At 50.5% G+C, this 22,739-nt stretch overlaps 6 protein-coding genes across 6 annotated transcripts; 4 read left to right on the forward strand and 2 right to left on the reverse strand.

Annotated features, from left to right (window-relative positions):
- Window positions 1–2,079: 2,079 nt before the first annotated feature.
- On the forward strand, window positions 2,080–3,147 carry FMAN_10389 (putative CDC42-GTP-binding protein of RAS superfamily; the record flags this gene model as incomplete). Its single annotated transcript, XM_041821060.1, has 4 exons — window positions 2,080–2,102; window positions 2,303–2,422; window positions 2,629–3,007; window positions 3,082–3,147. 4 exons carry the CDS (start codon window positions 2,080–2,082, stop codon window positions 3,145–3,147), a joined length of 588 nt encoding a protein of 195 aa, XP_041686877.1.
- Window positions 3,148–4,941: 1,794 nt separating this feature from the next.
- FMAN_10390 (uncharacterized protein) lies at window positions 4,942–6,259 on the forward strand (the record flags this gene model as incomplete). The annotated part of the gene is made up of 3 exons (XM_041821061.1): window positions 4,942–5,061; window positions 5,153–5,609; window positions 5,673–6,259. 3 exons carry the CDS (start codon window positions 4,942–4,944, stop codon window positions 6,257–6,259), a joined length of 1,164 nt encoding a protein of 387 aa, XP_041686878.1.
- Window positions 6,260–10,553: 4,294 nt separating this feature from the next.
- Window positions 10,554–12,914, forward strand: FMAN_10391 (uncharacterized protein; the record flags this gene model as incomplete). The annotated part of the gene is made up of 1 exon (XM_041821062.1): window positions 10,554–12,914. One exon carries the CDS (start codon window positions 10,554–10,556, stop codon window positions 12,912–12,914), a length of 2,361 nt encoding a protein of 786 aa, XP_041686879.1.
- Window positions 12,915–13,581: 667 nt separating this feature from the next.
- FMAN_10392 (uncharacterized protein) lies at window positions 13,582–15,233 on the reverse strand (the record flags this gene model as incomplete). Its single annotated transcript, XM_041821063.1, has 2 exons — window positions 13,582–13,695; window positions 13,770–15,233. 2 exons carry the CDS (start codon window positions 15,231–15,233, stop codon window positions 13,582–13,584), a joined length of 1,578 nt encoding a protein of 525 aa, XP_041686880.1.
- A 1,595-nt stretch (window positions 15,234–16,828) lies between these two features.
- FMAN_10393 (uncharacterized protein) lies at window positions 16,829–19,231 on the forward strand (the record flags this gene model as incomplete). The annotated part of the gene is made up of 1 exon (XM_041821064.1): window positions 16,829–19,231. One exon carries the CDS (start codon window positions 16,829–16,831, stop codon window positions 19,229–19,231), a length of 2,403 nt encoding a protein of 800 aa, XP_041686881.1.
- Window positions 19,232–20,167: 936 nt separating this feature from the next.
- FMAN_10394 (uncharacterized protein) lies at window positions 20,168–20,961 on the reverse strand (the record flags this gene model as incomplete). The annotated part of the gene is made up of 2 exons (XM_041821065.1): window positions 20,168–20,845; window positions 20,926–20,961. The coding sequence occupies 2 exons, from the start codon at window positions 20,959–20,961 to the stop codon at window positions 20,168–20,170; spliced, it is 714 nt and encodes a 237-aa protein (XP_041686882.1).
- Between the last annotated feature and the right edge of the window lie 1,778 nt (window positions 20,962–22,739).

Here is a 22,739-nt window from a genome sequence, read left to right on the forward strand (position 1 = left end):
GATAACAAAGGGTCCTAGGATATTTGCGCCATTCAGCACGGTTCTCGCGCAGTGCGTCAAGGTCAAGCTTGTATTTATTATGGCTAATACAGGTCCGACTGACAGGCCTTTGTCCCAAATTTCCAAGCCAAAGACCAGAAACTTTGCCCCTGAGTTGGACCGTTTCATATTTGCAACTGAGGGATACTGTGGATGGTTGTTATACGGGATAAGGCTGCCACTGAAGGAATGGCACTGATGAACCAGATATCGGCTTGATAAAGAGCTACTTTGCCCCGTGGCATATACACGTGGTTTTGGAAGTATCTGGCTGTTGATGACTAACAGTGGACCCTCCTGCACGCAGACCGGGACCCAGGCAGCCTCTTATGGTCCCGTAGGTACTAAGGTAGTATCTTTGGGATGATGACGCTAAAAAGGTCCTGAAGAGTTCCAGTATCGCCGTTGCACCTGGGCTGCCATCCATTGATCGACGGACGCTCCAGAGTCCAGGCCTTGCCTCATTTCCATTCCATATTACTTACGACTTCTTGTGTGTCTGACATTGATTTTGTGCTATCATATCACTCCCTTGGCTTCAGCTCAACAACTGCAATCTAATGATCGACTCGACTCGACTCGACTCTACTTCTTCTTGGTAAGGTTTCTTGGACTTGCATCAAGAAGTCGGTAAATGGTACCGACCAGACAGCATACAGCATCGCTACAGTACCTTTAATAGTGCCTAATCACTAACAGGTTGGTCCATTTCTTTATGGGTATCAGAGTTGTGACCACATTCACGACCAACTTGGCTATTTCGACCATAATCACAAAGAACCTCACTCAGGATCTCCTGGAGTCTGCCTGATAACTCTGTCCCCTTTCTGCTTTGTTTTACTTCTCTTCTGCACTATAGCCTCACTCACATCTTGCATTTCTTTTGCCCTTAGGTGTTGTCCCGTCCACTCAGACTGGTACATGTAACGCATCCACCTCCCCAATCCACCCACATTGGCCTGGCCTGGCCTGGTCTCCTTTACTTGGTGCTTGTTTAGCCCATCAAGTAGAGGCGGTACTTTGCTGTACTGCTAAGCTGGCGGTTCTCACGAGTGTACTTGGCTGTACGTAAAGTACTTACCATTGGATGCAAGCTTGCCTGTCTAAGCTAAACCTGGAACTGGGAGAGGTGCTGGCTCTGAGCGTTCTAACCTCCCTCTCTCTTCTCTCCCCGTCCCCGTATTAATACCATTTCCTATCCCCTGCTCTGCTCTGCCTACCCTGCCCCATGCTAGGCTAGGCTGCCTTCCTTGTGCTGGTACCTCCAGGCTAATGCTACTGGTGTTGGTCCCTTTGCTTTGCCTTACCTTACCTCACGCACCTCACCTCAACTTGCTTTGCCTTGATTTCCTGCCTGGCTTGGTTTTCTCCGGCGGTATCTGTCTATCTGTCTGTCTGTGCTGCTTCATCGAGGCCCACTACCACTCACTGTACACACGGCCTGTGCCTCTCTTTTTAACTCTTGCCAGCGCCTGTGCCTCTTCCCGTCGCTTTTTGCTTGGACTGGACCCTTTACCAGCTGGTAGTCGCACGTCAATCAATCGTGTCTGTTTTCTACTTCCGCTCACCTCTTCTTGTTGCAGTTTCAAAGTTCCGTCGACCATACCTACCTAGCCTCCTCAGTCGCTCCCAGGCTCTCCACCTCCACCCATTCGCTGGCCTACATAGATCCAGAACCCAAACAACCCAAACCAGACCAGACCGAACCAAACCAAAGCGCACCTCAACGCAACTCCATACCAATCCGCTACCTAGACCTACCGAAAGCCGCATCCACCGCAATCTTGCCTTGTCTTCAACCACCTCAATCCGCCATCAAACAGTACAGCCCCAACATATTCGCCTTCCCTCGACTTATCATCCTTATTTTGACCTATTCTCCCCGACACCTATTCGAACTCGACTTTCTCCGCTCCGCAACCCCCCCGCTCTCTTACCGTAGTCGCGCGCATCCGCCCGCCAATAGAGCTTCACCACTCGACCGCTTGCATTTCACATTAACATAGACGAGCTCCTGCCGAGGAGCTTTCGTGAGGAACAATGGCTGTTGTCGCAACTATTAAGTATGTTTTTATCCCTTGGGTTTGTGCTGCCGCAATGCCATGCCATGGTTTGCTTCCGTTTGCTTGCCTTCTCTCTACACCGAGATTGTCCTACGGCAAAGCACCCTAAGCATACCTGCGCATCTACTCTGCTTGCCCGTTATCCTGTCCGCCATTCGCACAATCGTTCTTCAGGCTAACCCGGCTTACCCCTTTTCTAGATGCGTCGTCGTCGGTGACGGTGCTGTTGGAAAGACCTGTCTTCTCATCAGCTACACAACAAACAAGTTTCCCTCCGAATATGTCCCTACAGTCTTCGACAACTACGCAGTTACGGTTATGTGAGTCTACCTACACGCCTATCGATCGATGCCAGCCCCCCCCAACAGGGTATCACCACCTGCAATGGACGCCTTCAGTCGTGAAAGCCATCACCGACTCCTGGCTTGAGCAGTGTGATGAATTCTGTGATACGAGGGGCGATCTGTGGATGTGTTTGATGGACGGCAACTTGGCCAGTCGAAGAAGGGTTGCTGATTACTTACAGGATAGGAGATGAGCCGTACACTCTCGGGTTGTTCGATACCGCCGGCCAAGAAGATTATGACAGACTGCGACCTCTTTCATATCCTCAGACCGATGTCTTCCTCGTCTGTTTTTCCGTCACCTCGCCTGCTTCCTTCGAAAACGTCCGCGAGAAGTGGTTCCCCGAGGTCCGCCACCACTGCCCTGGCGTTCCGTGTTTGATTGTTGGTACCCAGGTGGATTTGAGGGACGACCCTAGTGTTCGAGAGAAGCTGTCAAAGCAAAAGATGCAACCAGTACGACGAGAGGATGGCGAACGAATGGCGAAGGACCTAGGTGCTGTCAAGTACGTTGAGTGCAGTGCTCTCACCCAGTATAAGCTTAAGGATGTATTTGACGAGGTATGTCTTGACTGTTTGAAAACCCTCCTCACCAATAAGCATTACTTGGAACATTTTCTCATTGCATTATACAGGCTATCGTTGCAGCACTTGAGCCCCCTGCTCCTAAAAAGAAGTCACACAAGTGCCTCGTCCTATAAACGGAAATGGGATAGCCACAGCCGAGCTATGACACCACCTTCTCCTACTTCCCCATGGGAATTTTTGGCTGAGTTAGGAACATGCCCAGTAGACATGCACGAATAGAGTTCTTGGTGGAGGCACGGCAAGACGACATTGGGTTGACCTGCGCTGGCGGACCGGAACGATATGGGTTTCAAAGAGAGTGATCGTTCTTTACATGAGGTGAACTAAGAGACGGAACAAAACTCGAGGAGCAGGCGTCCTGTTCCGCAACGAGAAGGGGAAGAAGGGTTTGAAAGGGTGAGACCGATCGAGAGCTGCCGGGTGCCGCTGTGCGTAGCCCCCAGGCGGAACTTCTGCCGAAAAGCCTCTTCTATCCCAGCGGTCTCCCCGAGTTTCTTTAGGCTGGAATCCAATGCATCTTGTTCTCTGGCCCTCGCGAGATGGATCAAGTGGAAAGAGAGAGGACTGGTAGCGGACGAAGACAACGATTGACACATCTAGGCGGGAATGCTTTGATAGGAAAGTTTGGCGATTGGGGTGATTTACATCAATGTCATGTCTTGATTCATACTAAGTTATAGAAAATTTTGTATTTCATGTTTGAATCTTTCAATGGATCATGTTAATTGGCAACGGTGAAGTAGCTCAGACATGTGTTTCGGCGGATGAAGAAGCATAGTGGCATCAAGTATGGTCTTCTCTTTCAACTCGGCCAGCGAGTATGTTGGATCTTGCAGGGCTTCAAAGCTACTGTACTCGGTAAAGCTCTTCATACGTTCTTGACCTGGGGAAATGTGCTTGGTAGGCAAACCCTTGCCTGCCAACTCGGTAGATGGATCGGGCCCGGACTGTCCTTGGGACCGGCTAACTGCCGGCGTACATTGTAGACCAAGTGTAGGCATCAACATTGCAGTTGATGCCAAAGGGGACATATCACTTGTCTGGGATGCTGTCCTGTCGAGACAAAGACAGAGACAGACTGTTCTCCTCGAGTGCTGCAAGAGGTGTGGTGAATGACGGAGGGTACTACGCCCTTTGACAGACAATGCGTACGCCCTATGCGATGTGTACTAAGCATGATGCGTACTGGAACAAAGATGTGTTGTCCGTAAAACGATCCTGAGAATATGATACCTAGAAGGTGCCTGTCCCCTCAGGAGAACTTGAGGTGTGTCTGTAAGAGTCACACTTGAGACAAAGGGGAACTTGATATTGCAAAGCTAGAGAACTTTGGAGGGTGTCCCTGTTGATAACTGCTTGACAAACATATCAGCGGGCTGAAGGTGATTTGACATTGTTCAGAATACAAACCCAACGTTGCCGGTAAATATGAGGTGCCGTCGCCCCAACTTTCCTATCTCAACCTAGTTCCACACCCGAGACCCATTTTCTGGTCACTATCTCTCAACCCAAAAGTGAAATCATAGGGCCTCTACGTGCAATTCTATGCCTGAATCAGGCAAATTCACTCCCCAAACCTCAAGAGGGCTCGAGGCGGGGAAGAAAGACAACTGCGGGGAGATCGTTATCCGGTCAGAACTGCCTCGATTGACCAATCGGCGATCGTCATATCTCTCTTTGAGGCTTTCATTGAGTTGAGTGAGGCATGCTTGCTTGATCTGATGGATCTTGACTCGTGGGGCCGGATGCCCGCCCGGTGGAGGGTGAAGCATAGATAGGTAGTGACTATATAGACCTCACCGGTAGCCTCTCTTTTCTTCTGCTTCTCTCTCTCTCTCTCTCTTGTGATTCTCAAGTTCAAATATTTGCAAATTGACTTGATCGGTGAATTGCAACTGCCACTCATCATGAAGCTCCTGAACGTTCTCGCTTTGGCGGGGCTGGCCACAGCTTGCTCCCATGATCACGATGATAAGGAGTGGACGAAGGAGGAACTCGATGAGCTTGAGCAGAAATGGGGTTACGAGGTATGTGATAGGCACTCGGTAGAGAAGGGTCCAAGTGTCTCATTAAGCATCGTGAACTATCGTGAGAGGTCTATATACTGACTCCTCGCAGTGGCCCTTTGCTGGCATCAACACATTTGCCCATCTCAACCATGTAAAGTGTCTCACTGAACCCACCGAGCCCTTCGATATTGCTATTGTTGGCGCTCCTTTCGACACAGCCGTGAGCTACCGCCCAGGAGCTCGTTTTGGCCCACGAGCGATTCGCTCTGCATCTGCTCGCCAGACATCCATGCGTGGATTCAACCCTCGCGCTGGTATCAACCCTTACCAGAACTGGGCCAAGATTGTAGACTGTGGTGATATTTCTATCACCCCCATCGACAACAACATTGCTCGCGAGCAGATGACCCAGGCTTTCAAGCAGCTTGGTCGCCGCAAGACGGTTTCAGCACTTGCGCCCAAGGCTCGACTGGTGACTTTGGGTGGTGATCACTCTTTGGCTCTCCCTGCTTTGAGAGCGTTGAACGAGATTCATGGGAAGCCTATCCAGGTCCTACATTTCGACGGTGAGTTAATTGTGCCCTCGGTTAATTATCTTATGAAGAACCTCATTAACACATTCATCATAGCTCATCTCGATACCTGGAACCCAGCTGCCTATCCTTCCTGGTGGGGAGCCACTCAGTTTACCCACGGCTCCATGTTTTGGATGGCCAACCAGGAAGGTCTTCTTTCAAACTCCTCCTCTGAGCGCTCCGTCCATGCCGGTCTACGCACCAGGCTCTCAGGTAACGACTTTGCCGACAACGAGGACGACACCTCCCAAGGCTGGGTCCGCTTCACAGCCGACGATATTGATGATCTCGGTACCAAGGGAATAATCGACGGTATCCTGAAAGTACTCGGTACCGAAAACCCTGTGTATCTCTCTGTCGACATCGATGTTCTGGATCCCGCCTTTGCACCCGGCACCGGAACTCCTGAGCCCGGCGGCTGGTCTACCCGCGAGTTCATCCGCATTCTTCGCGGTCTTGAGGGACTGAACCTAGTTGGTGCTGATGTTGTTGAGGTATCTCCTGCTTACCAGAATGGTGGTGAGGAGACCGCTCTGGCCGCTGCTCAGGTTGTGTATGAGATCATCAGCTCTATGGTCAAGAGAGGCCTTCAGGATGGTGGGAAGGAAGGCAATGGCGGCAATGCTAAGGATGAGTTGTGAGTGACATGGAGAGGGGATGGCGTTATGCGTTATGAATGATAATGAGGACTTGCATGGGTTTGGCCGACGTCAAAAGAATGTACATAAAACGGAGAGGGTGCATATTGTAGCAGAAGAAATCATCATTGAAATCATTGAACTGCTCTAGTTCTTTCGGTCTAGTTTCCCGGTAAATACTGCCACTGAGACTGAGATAGTGGATAATGATATGAACTTGGTGGAGATCAACGAAAGAGTCGTCAGGAACTGCTTCGCCTGCAAGGTTTCCATTGTTTGTGACATTTTGTAAGTCTGACTTGGGATGATGCTATAACATTTAGGTGGCTATTTGGACCATCTCTCCGCAGTAGCAAAGAAGCTATGAAGCCTCGCCGTGCAACCCCATTCAGTATCAAAGGAACGTGTCTGTGCTACAGGCAACACCCGAAAGCCTTCGAGTCCCACGGCTCTCAGATCTATAGAAGGCTTGTGAGTAGCTTGGGAGAACTCAGATGTGGCATGGAAACGGTCGCGCTTTGGTGCCCGCAATTGAACACCCAATACTCTGTATCAGTACGAACCATCATTGGTTGACGAATCGTAGTTTTACATCGAGTTTGGTGCAGATACTCGCCAATGGCTAACCGCGAGTTTCGCTTGGCATACTCCGTACGTGGTTGAAGATCTAGTCTAATCGATATGATTAGTGAATCCCTGAGTGGTCACGTTCTCTCAAGGATACATAGGATGCAAGGTGGATTCCTTGACACTGACAGCACAAAGGGGGGCATGGAACTCCCGAAGATGATAGGAGAGCTAGGAGAGGTCTGGAGTTGGGATAGCAGTAGCTGGTCCAGGCGCAGTACCCGTAGCATCGCGGGACGTGGGATCAGAAATGGAACCACTAACAGTAGTAGCATTAAAAGAAATACCGCTTTCAGACCGACGTTTCTGCTCAACTCACTTGTGTGAGAGTTGTTGAACAGTATGCGCAACCGGGAGAACAAGACTCTCATCATCAGCCTAGAACCATTGAAAGCGGGTGGCGCGCCTGCGAAGCGCCTGAGACGCTTCCGAAAATAGAATTGACCTCCATGGTCTGAAGGCGATTGTGTTTGGGAGTGAAATGCTTCAAGACTAGGGCCCGTGTTGATGTTTCACGGCGACTGGGGACCATGTAACAAGGGGAAGAATACGAATCGAATCGTCTTTTCCGTCTTCTCGCTTGTATCACTTGTACCGAACTGTGAGGCACGTACGTACAAAGATTGACTTCTGTAGCCGCCCTAGAGGAGGTGCTTGTTCTGCATGTCTTATACGAGCGGCTCTTTAGATCGAGCTGCGACGAACTGACTGATATTGGAGACTCTGTTGGATCTGCAAGAGTGTCTCTAATGATACAGCTGTCAAAGTGGCTTCACGCTGAAAGCATTTGACCGTTTCAAGTGATGCGGGTGAAGTTACTCTTTGAGCTTTGAGCAAGTTTAGCGCGAATGAAACGGGCGGACCGTCAGACCCATTAATAAATAACCCATCCATGCCTTGCGGAGTACATATAATCATGAGTTAGGGGTCCAGTTTGTGCCAGGGGTGAGGAGAGGTTGAACTGTGGAATATGGATAATAATGGATGTGTGTTCACAGGTTGGCAGGTTGGCAGGTTGGTTAGAAATTGGGATACGTGTGAGCTGTAATGGTCATAGATCTTGGTAGAGACACAGTTGAGGAATGTTTCCACTTTGTGACATTTGAACTGAGTAAATTCTCGTATATGCTGCATCCAAAGTCTATTCAGCATTGCTTTGCTCTCAATTTCATCATCATGCTATTTTATCCCGAAACAAACCCGACCTAGCTCAGAATGGACAAGTCATATCTGCTTTCATCAGGGCCTACCTGAAAACTAATTATCTTCACAGCAATTACATACAGAGTAATAACAGCAGACTGGCTACCCCTATCTGATCCCGAGCCCAGAATCGATCGCGTGGTATGGATGGATATTCACCGGCCGATCCAAGTAAGCCAAGCCGAGACAAACAGTCCAGTCTCCCAGTCCCAGATGGACGGACGGGATTGGATTGCATGCTTCTCAAGGGGAAGCTTGTCTGCATGTAACATTGCAGTGCATATAATGTTATGTTATGTATGTATGTACATCTCCAACACTGGACATCTTCAAACGACGGAACCGGTCGATGAAGGAAGGGCTGCTATTGATGGAAACTCATTATCCAGGACTAACCTTTTGCTGTATATATGCTCTGATACACTTGCCTTACTTCAGGCTGTTTCTATTCTCCTTCTCAACTGGCATTGACTGACGATCAACGACTTCGGTTCAGTCCGTCACCGACCTTTAGTGACAGCTAATCGACATGATCCCTGTCAGGGTCATTAAACTATCGCAGCAGCCAATTCCAACCTTGACCCCCTTTAGGCAATGGTCCCCTTGTCCAATGTCCCCTCATGGGCCCCTGATGTCGATGCTGGCCCCCCCCCCAGGCCAGCCAGGCCCCAGAGCCTCCCCTTCTCCACAGCCCAACATAGGTAGGCAGAGGCAATGCGTTGTCTGTTCTGCCACTTTGAACCACGAGACTTGGCCTTCAGCTCCCCCTGAAAAGATGCACCAATCCTCTCCTTTCAGTTCCTGACTGGCTCGCCGTTGTCCGTCGTCGGTAGCCTCTAAGCCCGTCTCGGTCTTAGTCCAATAGCTTCACCTTTAGTCTCACGTTCATTTTGTGTTGGTGTTTTGTGCATGTGCTCTTTGATGAATTGTGCATCCACTCAATCGCTCACTCACTCACTCACTGCCTGTCTCTGGTCTTCTTTCCTTTCCACTATGATCGTGAATTGACCACCTTATGACTCTATTCATTCATGCAGCTGGTTAGCGGAGGCACTGAGCTAGTCCTTTAGCTAGTAGGCATATTGTACATAATTGTTTTTTTATCACCGTTAGATTACTGCATTCATTCTTGCCGTTCATCAGCTCTTTCCTGTCTTCTTTTCATGATCAACAAGTCGTCTTTCATCATTCTTTCCGTTCTCAATCTTCTCAACGTCAGACATTCATTCCTTCTTTAACTTCCATTCTTATTATCGATCCCTCCTTTTCCATCAACCTCCTCTAAGTTCTCATAACCTCAACATCTACCTAGTACCTTGCCTTTTCTTCTTATTTCTTCTTCTTTCATTTCATAATTATCCCTTCTCAATCTATAACTCCACCCACCCACCGAACCCTCCTCCACCTCATTCCCTACCAGGTTTGTCTGGCCTTTTTTCTCTCCCTCCCTGGCGCCTCTTTGCTCATTTGAGCATTATTACCTTGCATTATTTCCAAACTACTGGACTGGCCTCTTTGTACCTACAGGCTATGGTCTACCGCCCACAGCTAATCACTTGCGCTTCTATTACATTACTTGTCGGCCTGAGGCTCACCCAACACACCCCCTGTGTTTCCTGGTCCCTGATCTTTTGGAGGTCAACCTAGACGGCATCGAAATTCATCCCTCTCCCTCCCTCCTTTGACTCCTTCTTCCCTCCACATCTGTGCCGTCCTCTCATCGACGCCGACTTTTGTCTCTTCTCTTCTTCGTCAAGTCTCGTCTCTCATACACACTCACTGCCTGGGGCTTTCATTGACTGCTCCTTGGCAGATGCAGTGTCGTTATTCTTCCTTCTGTTGAGACTACACTTTTCGGCTTCGTCGACACTCGTTTCGGCCATATTGCTTTATTAATACTTTTACCTGCTCAGCTCACTCTGTCCCTGGATATCATCCTCAGCTCGGCAAGGCTACACACAATCGTGCTTTACGTTTCTCGTTCGACATTTAGATACACTCGCTCTTGCAACCGATTACCATTATTTCGCATCTTCAGCCTCACCAAAGCCTAAGGTTTCGATTCGGCCGAAACTCTTTCAAATTCGATCACCATATATACTAAACGGCTGCTTCCTGGAACGGCCTTTTTCATTTTTCAGGGTTGCCTTGACTTATTCTCTTTCGAATAAGCCAATCCGCTTCATAATACTCGATTTCATCGACTTTATTCTGCATAACTAGTTGCTTTAGCATTGTTATACGGCCTGCTCTGACTCGTTGGATTCTCGTGATTTGACCGATTTCCCGAAAAATCAGCTCTGCTGTCAGTGAACTGGAGACTTGGAACGTCTGAAATTCTTCAGTCGGATCATCCCCCCAACTTCACAGCTCTCTCCGTGCCTTACTCGGGCACAACCAGTTCTTCAAAACGGCTGTACTGTCGCACGTCGGGCGGGACTCGCTCGTCCCCCCTCATCTGCTCGGTATGCAAGACCTAAATGGACCCGTTGGCCAGGGTGCCCCTAATGGCCCGGCCAACCGCTTCGGACATGCCTCCAAGCCTTCCAACAGCGATACCGGTTTCTCCCATGGCGCTTTCAACTCCAACATCTCTGGCTTCGCCGACCGACATCCTCGGCGAGGTAACATCCCTTCGATCAACACTCAACCTCAGCCTATGGTCCAGCAGGCTTCGAACAATGGAGTAGACATGGCTACCCCGGGGACTGCATTTGATATGCAGTTCACCCCCCTTTTGCCTTCTCAGCTGCTTCTCGGCAGCCCTTTCCAGCCCGGTACACCGGCTGCTTTTGCCAGTCCCCAGTTTCAGAGCATCCCAGGATTTCAGCAACAGCAGGGAAACAACCAGCCGCAGAATAGTATCTCCAGCCCTGTGCAGCAGACCATTTCTCCTCAGTCATACCAAGGAATAGTGTCTCCCTCCACTTATGGTGCCCCTCAATTTTACCCTCCCCAGTCCCCTACTGGCGGTTTCGGTATGCAGGCACCTCTGCCTCCTACGTCTCCCGTCTCAATGGGATCCGGTGTTGTTACAGGAACCAGCCGTACCGTTTATCTGGGTAACATTCCTCCGGACACTGTGGCCGAGGAGATTCTTGGTCATGTTCGAAGTGGTCAAATCGAGTCAGTTCGCCTTCTGCCCGACAAGAACTGTGCTTTCATCTCGTTTCTTGACGCTAGCTCCGCCACTCACTTCCATTCCGATGCCATCTTGAAAAAGCTCTGCATCAAGGGCCAGGACATCAAGATTGGTTGGGGTAAGCCTTCGCAGGTCCCGACCTCTGTTGCTCTGGCTGTCCAACAATCTGGAGCTTCACGAAACGTGTACTTGGGCAATCTGCCCGAGGAAGTTAGCGAGGAGGAACTGCGCGAGGACCTTGGTAAGTTTGGTGCCATTGACACAATCAAGATCGTTCGCGAGAAGAACATTGCGTTTGTCCACTACCTCTCGATTGCCAACGCCATCAAGGCTGTCTCCCAGCTTCCCCAAGAGCCCAAGTGGCAGGCCCCTCGCCGCGTCTACTACGGAAAAGATCGTTGTGCCTACGTTTCCAAGACTCAACAGCAGAATGCTGCTCAGTACCTGGGCATTGCCCCTGGATACGCCCACATGCTCACAGGTGCCGACCGTGACTTGATCTCGAATGCTTTGGCCCAGCAATCTGTTGCTGCTGCTGCCGTCGCTACAACTGCTGGAGGTATCAACAACCTCGGTAACCGAACCATCTATCTTGGCAACATCCACCCGGAGACGACCATTGAGGAGATTTGCAACGTGGTTCGTGGAGGACTCCTTCACCACATCCGTTACATTCCCGACAAGCACATTTGCTTCGTTACCTTCATCGATCCCACCGCTGCCGCTTCGTTTTATGCTCTGAGTAACATTCAGGGCCTTATGATCCACAATCGACGCCTCAAGATTGGCTGGGGCAAGCACTCCGGAGCTCTTCCTCCTGCCATCGCTCTGGCTGTGAGCGGTGGTGCTTCCCGAAACGTCTACATTGGCAACCTTGACGAAACCTGGACCGAGGAGCGTCTACGACAGGACTTTTCCGAGTATGGTGAGATTGAGCTTGTCAACACTTTGCGTGAGAAGAGCTGTGCTTTTGTGAACTTCACCAATATCGCCAACGCCATCAAGGCGATTGAGGCCATCCGAGGCCGAGACGACTACAGGAAGTTCAAGGTCAACTTTGGCAAAGATCGTTGCGGTAACCCTCCTCGTCAAATGCAGCAGTCGCAGTCTCCTCGTGGTGATGGTGTGTCTTCTCCTCCACCTAACGGCTCTCAGAACAGCGGTTCTCCCACAAACGGCAACACTCCCCAGCAATCGGCTGCTCTCTTCAATGCCAACAGCAACCCTTTGACGATGTATTTGAACCAGGTCTCTCACCAGGCACAGCAGCAACAACATCACCAACAACAGCAGATCGTTGCTCAACAAAATGCCCTGTTTGGTACCGCCCAGCCATCTCCTAGCGATCTCGATCTCGCCATGTCCCAGCAAGTGCCTGTTTCCGGCCATGGACAGTCAGCAAGCATTTCGAATGGATACCCAGCCAACAGTGCAGCACCAGGTGCTACTACGATTGGTGGCTTGCTAGCACCAGGTCGCGGTCAGCATAGCAGGGCGGTCAGTCTTCCTGTGCTTGCTCCTGGATTCGAGAATGGTGGAAATGCCTCCAATGGTATCCCCGGAGCTGAGACCGAGCAACGACGAGGTCACCATTACCAGGCAAGCTATGGCGGTATGGGCTCTGGATTTGGCCTTGCTATTCAAGGAGGCCTGAACGGTTGGGTTGAAGAGGAAGTTGCAAACTAATGACGCTTGTGCATCTTTATGCTTTCACTCTCATCACGAGCAAGATTGAACGAAAAACTTGCTTAAACGTTGTAATCGACGTCGCTTGTGGCGTCATGTCCTTGATTCTCGGGGCTTTACAGACTTTCATTCTTTGATTTTCCTTTTTCTTGATAATCTACCCCTTCGGTGTACCTTTTTTTGTATTGCAAGTTGGTCTCGATTTTTGATGTTTTGCTCCTGAGAGGAAGAGAGCATTCGGAAGAAATGGGATTTGTGATTAATACGCCCCCTTTGTGAAAGACGGGAGCGCTCATGGTTGAGACGAGACGCTGTTTGAACTGGAGAGGATTCAGCACGGGATGGATGGATGAGAGGATATATCACCTGCGTTTGTGTCTATTACGGAGTCTTAGGTTAGGTTAGGCACTACAGTCTTGAACGCAGATCATATGATCACTTAACAATATGTCTATTTATGTTTGTGACAGCTCAGTTCTACTATATGGGTGGTGTCTTACGTATGTACCTAATTCGTTTATAGCTGTCGATTCGAGGTCTTGAGGTTATTGAGCGCAGGACGTGATTAGAGCTTAATGGTAAATGCACGCAGTTTCCAGGACTGGGGCAGTGTCAAATATTGGAGGATTTTGGTTACCTCTCATGAGCTTGCAGGTGATTTTCACAATCAATATCCCGATGGCTCGGGCTTAGAAGGAAAGGCTGGGTCCCTTACATTGGCACGGCACTGTTGTTTCCAGTTTATGGGTGTGAACTTATCCACGATCTCCTTAAAGGCTTCCTGTTGAAGTGTAAGTAATGCACGATACCAGTCTTGGTTCCAGAGTTGGTAAGGGGGAGAATATTAGAGCTTACCAAAGTGCAAAAGGACTCATCACCATCGAGATGCTTGCCTACTAGTGCACAGCCAGGGATAGTCACCGGGCGGTCATTGTAGCGCAGGCGGACATAGAAACCCTTCAGGCGCTCTTTTTCGTTCTCTGACAGGTCTGTAGTCTTTTTCCGACCTATGCCGGGGGGTGGCAGTCCAGGATGGGAAGCTCCTTTAGTACCCAGGCCGAAGAAAGACAGAAAGCCAGTGGGCTTGGGAGCTTCAGGAGGAGGTGTGGCACCTGCATTGACGTGGCGGAATAGTTCAATCGCAACGTGACTTGTGAAAGGCGGCCAGGCCTCTTCGTTGAAAGCGCCGAGGCTGGCGAGTGTGGCAGCAAGAGTGGTATCGTGACAACCGCTCATTCCAAATCGTACAGGTTGTGGTGTAGTAGCAAAAACCTCCTTGTTGAGAGCCAGCTCATACTCGCCATCAGCAGTAGAATGCTCAGCACTACCGACCATACGAGAGACAACGTCTCCGAGAAGTCCACCGATGCCTAGAGTGCGGTACTCCTCACTCTCTTTGTATCCAGCATACCACTCCTCGACGCCGATCTTCTCCATAATTCGCTTGACTTCGGGGTCGTAGAACTCTTTGGGTAACCGAGTGGCTTGACCGTGGGCCTTTGTTGCATTAATAGTGTCCATAATGCCACTGAGGCGAGGCCGAGAGTCCACGGCAACGTGTGGGTGTTCCTCGGGCATCCAGCGACCGAGGCGTCTTGTCAAATATGCCATCTCGTCGGAGTCGTTCCAGCGGTCAGCACAGCGCTGAGCGAAAGCGCGAGCGAGAGCAGCGAAGCGTCGACAGTTGCCATCATTGGGGAAGAGGGTTTCGTCAGCAGGTGATCGAGTAAGGATTGTGGGAGGATGAAGGCCAGGGGCGCGAGCTGAGGGAGGATAGAGACCGTAGAAAGCTTGCTGAAGAGACTCAAGAGCGCGGGGTATAGGTGTAGCGCGGAGGTAGATGGCAGCTGTGTCAATGTCAACAGCGAGTTTTTCCGGCAAGAAGCGAAGCTGATCGACGTAGAGATGGCGTAGGCGCTGGCCAAGATCATACGTTGTTTCTCGTCCACGATCGGTCAACATGCCCATGTCGCAGATAGCATCAAGCTCGCCATTGCGGCCAATGGCTAAGATAGGCGCATCATCAGGCCCAAAGGTCTCGAGTCGGCGCTTCCACTCAAGAGTAGTAAGGCCTGGGTTATCGGCGGGATCGACATGGGAGCTGGTGGCAGAAGGGTCGAGAATGACGCTGGTTAAACGACGAGCTGCAGAGCAGTATGGCCAGAAAGGTGCAAGGCCTGTGGAAGTGAAGCGGGCGGTGATAGGAGTGCGTTCGCCATGACGGAGAAGGATCTGGACGAGTTGCAGACGTAATTGAGGCGGATAAAGGTTCTTGATCTCGGCTTCTGAGTAAGGAGGTCGGGGTTCGAGAGTTGACATTGTGAAGATCCGGCAGATGTCAAGAGCTGCCAGTGGCTCTGATGATCAATGGTAGCTAGGTTTGCTTCACTGAAGGACAGGATCGTCTGGTTTGAGGTCATGACATAACGATCCGATTAAATCTTGGCACATAATAGCTCCGTTACGCCCGGGCCGTGTCGGCGCCGTTGACCGGGGCCGAGTGGGGCTACAGCACGAGGGGAAGAAAGTTGGTGCATGACGTTGACGATGGCGTCGAGAATCAACAGCAAGGTGTGGCTACTAAGTCTCTCATGACTATTACAAAATTAATTGCACAAGACACATTAGTAGGTTAGTAGCTAAAAGTATCGCTGAGGTTCTTTTTGAAGAGACCCGCTCTATTTCGCATTGAAGATCTTCATTCCTTTTGAATCCTCAAGGCTGTGCTGGCATATCAGTGCTACTAGGAGTTTTTGGTACTGTACTGTGATGTTACCCACCGAAAGCTGCAAGGAACAGTTCCTTCCGATCGGTAACAGTTGTTGATTCTAATCGTGACTTTCTGTAGAATTACCTAAGATACCTTATCTTCCGATTCTATTGTCTTGGTTGGTACCTAGGTATCTCTTATCCTCTTTCACATGTAAATATCGAGTCTCACGATAGAATCATCTTCCTTTTCATGGAAGGGTCCATAAGTTGAGGGTCCATTATCACATGAACAAGCGGATGTCTCCTGCCTCGTGCGTGTTGAATCTTGGTCTAATGTCTTGGCTCCTTCCCGAATAAGAGCTTTCATCCTAGGTCCGTTCCTGCCATTCGGGAGTTGTAAGAGAATACCTAAAGATATGTACTACACCAAAAGTTGATCAGTTCTAAGTGTATCATCGCCTAGTACCTATCCCTACCTACTACTTAGCATCAATAACGACTACCTTTACAATTACACAATGGATCATCCTCAGCCTCAGCCCTCACTTCGCCCTATGACCTGTTGATCGATTCTCCAGAAAACAGCTTGTCGGCCCGTAATTGGCCCAGAATCCACGGTTTATTTAATCCCATACACCATGACCTCATTAAACCAACGACGATCAGGGCCAATGCTTGGGAGCTTTCATCCATAATCGATACTTCAAAAGCCGACTTCCTTCTTTCTTTTAAAGACAATAATACTTCATAAGCAACGTTGCACTCACCCGCCCGAAACAGTTAACACGAGAACAAAAGAGAATAAACGGCATATACCTAAACACCAACCATCAATCGTGGATCCATCCACACCCGGCCTTCCCGGATCAGCACACACAGCCGCATTGCATCGTTGGACAGATTGAGTGATTCCTTTCTGATCTCTCTCTGGCCTAGCTCCACCGTCTTGTCTTCTACGTCTCTGTGATTTGGTTTAGGCCGAGGAACAAACAAGAACCGCACATCTGCCATGTCTGATAATTCTTCGCTTTACCTTCCTTAAATAATCTCTTCTCCTAGTGTCACGTCTTGCCGGCTAAGTCGCCTGTTCAACATACACACAGACTTCGGTCCTTTTCACAAAGCCCGCCGTTCAACTCAAACTCCCGTTCTTGTCCTCTGGTGGTGTCTGAGGGTTGTAACAGGGCTCAATCAAGTGAGCCATGGCAACGAAACCGACGCATGAACCTCTGCCTGATATTCCAAGTCCAGATATTCAGGATGATGATGACTCAATCATTTGCAATCAAGATGAGGCTGAGGCAATATTGCAACCTGCTCTTAGTGATGCTGCTAGACATTTGACCTCACAAAACACGCCAGCCATCGAGAAAGCCTTAGCACTAGACAAGAGTCGAGCTGGATTGTTCGATTTGCCCATCGATAAACACGGTGACACAAGCCCTGACCTTTCGTCTTCGCCCGAAACAACACCCCAGGTACTACAGATTGCTACCCCAGAGAGGCCATCCGCAAAAGTATCGCCCACTCAGCAGTACCGAAATGCCCTGCCTTCACCCTGGCAGGCTCAGCCGAAGCCTACAAGCAAAGTTTCCACAAGCAGACCATCAGGAAGTATTCTGGGGAATGCCTTAGCTCCAGCTCGAAATCGTTCCAGGTCGGCAGGCCAAGAAGCACTAAGGAGACTGCAGAAGGCATGGCCTTCTCTTAGCCCTCCGACGCATCTGTTACCCTCAATGTCAAACTCGTTCTTTTCCAGCTCACACGACAAAACCAGTGCCAGTACGTCAGGTGTCCCGAGTCACTCATCACCAGCAACCCACCAGCATTCGCCTCATAATCCTTCTGATGCGCTTGGTGTCTCTCAAGTGAGGCCTAGTCCGGCTCCGCAACAGGCTCGAGGACTCGCTTCTACTCCTCGGAATTCTAACGCAGCCTCTGCGTCTGTACGACCCAGGGTTCTTCGACGGGTCACTTCTGATGAGAGTCACTTATATCACAGTCTTTCTCGCACTTCTTCTCTCGGTGATGATGAACAATTCCAGGACGTTCGTGAAATGGTCAATATTCGGTTCATGGCCTTGAAAGACAGCCTTCCTGACGTTCCAAACTTCAAGATGCCTAGCCTGCCCAAGCTTTACAGCCAAGCACGGAAGTCAACGCATTCACTCGGTGCATTCCACTCACCCGAACCGTCACCAACTCGCGCTCAGCCTCCCAAAGATTTCGATGTCAGCTCAAAGGACGGATCTGCTGTTCTCGATCGCGTCCTGGAGTCTCTGACTGGGGACTTGGTGATCATGGGCGGCTACCGTGGTTCCGTCTTACGATCTGCCGAGCCACCTCACCAACAGGTCTGGGCCCCTGTGAAACTCGGCCTCAACATGCGAAAGGTCAATCTCGAAGTTGGCTTAGAGGATGAGGACGAGGAAAGAATGGAAGAGACTATCAAACCTGACGGCATGCTGAAACATATCGGCCCCGTCGACGTCTCTCGCAAGTTTATCAAAAGACTGCGCTCGTGTGATAATGCTCGATCGGGAAAGCTGCGAGTTTGGGACTATGGTTATGACTGGCGCCTGAGCCCGCATTTACTGTCTCGTAAATTACAAGAATATCTCCAAAAGCTCCCTTCAAACCAAGGAGGGACACCGGATGGATCTCGTGGAGCTCTTGTCATATCTCACAGTTTGGGCGGCATCATCACACGGCATGCTGTCAACCAGAGACCTGATCTCTTCTCAGGGGTCTTGTACTGCGGCACCCCGCAACGTTGCGTCAATATCCTGAACCCTCTTCGCCACGGTGATGTAGTTCTCCTGAATGAGAAACTTCTCACAGCAAGCGTCAATTTCAGCATGCGGACATCTTTCGTCTTTCTGCCTGAGGATGGCTTTTGCTTTGTGGATAAGAATACAGGAGAAGAGTATCCCATCGACTTTTACGATCCTCAGGAATGGGTCAGGTGGCATCTGAGCCCGTGTATGCAGCCGGCTTTGCCGCCTCGCAACCGTCCTCAGTCATCTTCCTTTTCGTCCTTCCTCCCAAACTCTCTTCGGACTCGCGCTGATAGTAAGAGCGAGAAATGGCCGCCTTCGCCAACGGCGGCTGCCCGAGATCACAACCCTATCGCGCTCCAGCTCAATGGAAGTGGTGCAAATGTGGAAGAATCAAAGCCTTCGGATCTGCAGCGTAAGCGTTACTTGGACTATCTTACCCGAACACTTGCAGCGACTCGCAGGTTTCGCTCAGAATTGGCTCACTCGCCAAGGCACCAGGAAGCCAACGCCTACCCTCCCCACGCTGTGTTATATGGCAAGAGTATTCCCACGGTGTACGCAGCCCAGGTCACTGGCCGCGAGGGTATATGCTATTCTGATGCCTACGACGATCTTCTCTTCCGACCCGGCGATGGCGTTGTCTTGGCCAAGGAAGCCATGCTTCCGGAAGGCTACTCTATCGCTCGCGGCGGTCGTGTCTGTACCGAGCGCGGCCACATTACAATGCTCGGCGATCTGCCGGCTATGGGAAAGGCACTCGAGGCACTTGTTAGGGGCAGGCGGAAGGGCATCGGCATGGGCACTGGTGGCGGTGAGGCAAAATAGACGGGTTCCGGCCGTGTCGAGGTAACACCGCGCAACACCATGCCGTCACTCGGCAACACGATACGGCACCGGAAGCAGTCGCCGCCACCACCGAATACGGATGGGTATGCGATAACGCAGAAGAGGCTACGAGCAAGCATTAGTACCTAGAGACCAAGGCATCGCATCTGTGTCAAACGAACGAATGGACGAATCACGAATGTGGAAGGATATGCTAGATGTGATGTTATACACGCATTATTGGGCTGGCGTCGGATTGCCTCATTGTTCTGTAGCATAGCTTTTGTATGAACATTATAGCACAAAAACATTGACACGGACAGTATTGAATTAAATTCCACCATTGAAGCATGACGCGCATGATATCGCGAGTCTTTCCAAATATCGTCCGCGAGCCCTCCTGTGTGAACTAGATCCTTTCCAACCGTCGTCCCTTTTGTGACCTGGTAGTCCACAACACCGACGATGGAAATCCTATGCAACTCCCAGAATGAAGAAAATGTGGGATTGGTTAGCGGTGCTGTTTTTTTCCCGCCCGAAGCACTTGTCCCAAATGTGAAAATGAATATGGATGGGTATAAAGTAAAAGCAGTCGCTGTCTTGGCCTAAAAGCAGATGAGATGCCGAGCTGGGCTGGGCTGGGCTGGGCTGGGCTGGGCACATGTGAAAACGACTGATGACGCCCATATTGGCGTCTCTTAAACAACCTCACCCAGCCTGTTCTTGTTGGTTGGTGGGTGAATGGGTGGGCGCGGGACTTGGAGGAGAGGGTGTCGTGGAGGCTCAGCGTTTGTCCTCCATTGGTGAAAGGAAGCCTTAGCCTAAGCCTCTCACCGTCCCCCACGCTCTCTGCTTTCTGCAGGGTCTTGTGCTCGGTGGCTAAATATGGTATGCGTAAAAGCATCTTGTTAGCTTGTTCAGTAGGAACGTCTGTTCTCATGCAGCACCGACACTTTGGAAAGCACTCAGTGGTAGAATCCTCCACCTGGGCGGTGTCCAGCCGGGAGTCTGCTGCTGTAGAGTTTGAATGGCAACTTCGATCTGTTGGGCCATGCGCACATAGACCATGGTCGGTTCTATGTAGGACAGAGACTCTGGTGTTTCCTCTGCGCGAGGAACGAAGATAAGCTCCTCGAGTCCCGGCATACGCGACTGAATGCGACGCAGCAGCTCGACTGTGAGACTGGCGGCAGTCATGGAGCGATAGGTTGCGTCGACCCAAAATAGGGCATCGTTGATAGCAAGGCGGCGCACAAGAGCGAGTTCTTCAGGATCGCACATTGACATGCATGTTTGGAACTGAGAGTCTGCGGCCATGTAACCATCACGAGGTCCAAAGTAGAGAATATCGCGATCGGGATCGAGGAAGACCTGACCAGGGCCACGAGCAAAGCCAAAGCCGAGTCCGTAGTACTTCAGAGCTTCACTGCGCGACTCGGCGCATACGTGGAGGTTGGCGGGAATGGTTGCTGAAGAAGTACATCCTGACCATGAGTGGGAGCCCGAGGAGCCGGACCATGAGGAACCGCATTGCATGGGCACGAGGCGTGCAGGAGGGAGGTTATAATTCCAGATCTTGACACGAAGCTCTGCGGGGAGTTGCTCGAAATTGTGCTGAAGAAAGACAATGGCGTTAGCATTGGGCGTCTTTTGCTGTAGATTCAGGGGAGCGAAGAATGGGCTGGTTGACTTACAAAGGTGCGAGGCGTGGGTGTTGGCGGGGTATACATTGTATGAGAAGACATATTGCAGGAAACGTTTGAGGACAAGAGTGCTAGGAACTAAAACTGTGGCTGGAGTCGCAAACCCCAGGCGACACGCGCGGTGATAATGCGCTGCGGAACCAACGTTCACAAGACCGTCAATGGTCGTGGTAGATGTCGATGGTGACGAACTTTTGGAGTTGAGCAGAGTTGTTGAGTAGAATCAAATGGCCTGTGGTGTTGTGTGGTTTGGTGAAAACCAAATAATACGATGAATTCTTCTTTCTTCCTCTGTTCTGAAAGTCGAGACAGACTCGAAGAGACAAAGTAAACACCGAGGGGCAGGTGAAGGATAATAAATATAACAAACAATGGGAGACAGGACAAGATGAATAGGTAAGGCAAGTTAAGTGAATGACGATAGAGGGAGTGGGAGAGAGAGAGGGAGGGAGTGTCTTGTCCAATTTACCATCACACGCCCATCCCACCCCATCCCATCCACGCCTAAATCACTTGGGTCCTCACTAAAAAAGGTTGACTAGGTTAATAAAGGTCCAGTCTCTCCTCTTACCGTAGGATCCATGTCCATGCCAAGTTGTCGATGCCCTTGTCATGTTCATACCCTTGACAGACCCAAACTTATTCATACATACATACATACTAGCATACCCAGGGACACATCGTTGATGATCCTTGTTGATCAACAATGAGAAAATGTCCTCCCCAGAGCAAAGCTCCCACTGTGATTTTCATTCACTCACTGTATCCGTTCCCGTCGGCAAGGGCTCAAGCCTAAGAGCATCCGTGGGTCATGGACCAATGGACCCAGCCCCCCAGCCACGGAAAAGATGCCAAAGTCCGAAGATTCTAGGCTAAGTTAAGTTGTGTGTAAGTAAGTTGCCGGGAGAGGATCTCCAGTTGCGTTCGAGGCTTGTGCAAGAGACGACTTGAGTAGGCAGCCAGAAAGGAAGACAAGAAAAGGGGATGAAGCGTACTCACTCGGCAGCCCGGAAACTGCAAAACGCACTCGCTCATATTCCCGGAAACACTTCTCCATATCCATGCACCCCCGTTCGGCAGCTTCCATTCCCCTCAGCCTGACCTGACAGATCACAGCAGGAGGACACAAGTTTCTGTCTGCCAGCCCCAGGCGAGCCCAGCCCAGGCACACCACGGACAGAACCGACTGCTCGGGTCCGGAGAGCCGGGGGTGCATTGAAAGTGTATGTAGTGTAGGCTAACTGGCATTATTTGCAGCCTAAGATGAAGCACAGGCTGCACAAGCAACATCACATCACACTCAGCAGCAGCTCAATCAAGTTGGGCCGTTCCAAGCCTAGGATCAGGCCCTTGGGCAGTCACGTCTCTGATCTGATGGAATACGGATCATGGAGGCGCTGGTCGACTTGAGTCTTTTCTCATCAAAGTCGAGTGCTATGCCGCATTCAAGGCCGCCACAAATGGTGTTTTGACTGACTGACTGATTGATTGATTGACGGATGGATGGCTGGCTGCAACTCCAATGTCACCCCGTTCCCGTGTCTCGCATAAGCCGCACACGACAGAGGAGGGAGAGCAAAAGAGCCAGAGCACGGAGTAGAAGCAGGCAATCTTGCTAGTGAAATGAGCCCCAGGAACCTTGGCCGCCACGGAGGAAAATGGCCGGCGATAGATATCTCGAAACTCCGCAAGCGTTTATTATTCCCCTTCCAGACTGTGTTTCCTGTTCCTTTTGCGAAGGGCCCTACCAACTACCAAGCCAAGGCATGGAAACATGCGTAGATTTCTCGACCAATAGGCGGCTG

Source organism: Fusarium mangiferae, assembly GCF_900044065.1.
Source record: "Fusarium mangiferae strain MRC7560 genome assembly, contig: FMAN_scaffold011, whole genome shotgun sequence".
In the NCBI taxonomy this organism is placed as follows: domain Eukaryota; kingdom Fungi; phylum Ascomycota; class Sordariomycetes; order Hypocreales; family Nectriaceae; genus Fusarium; species Fusarium mangiferae.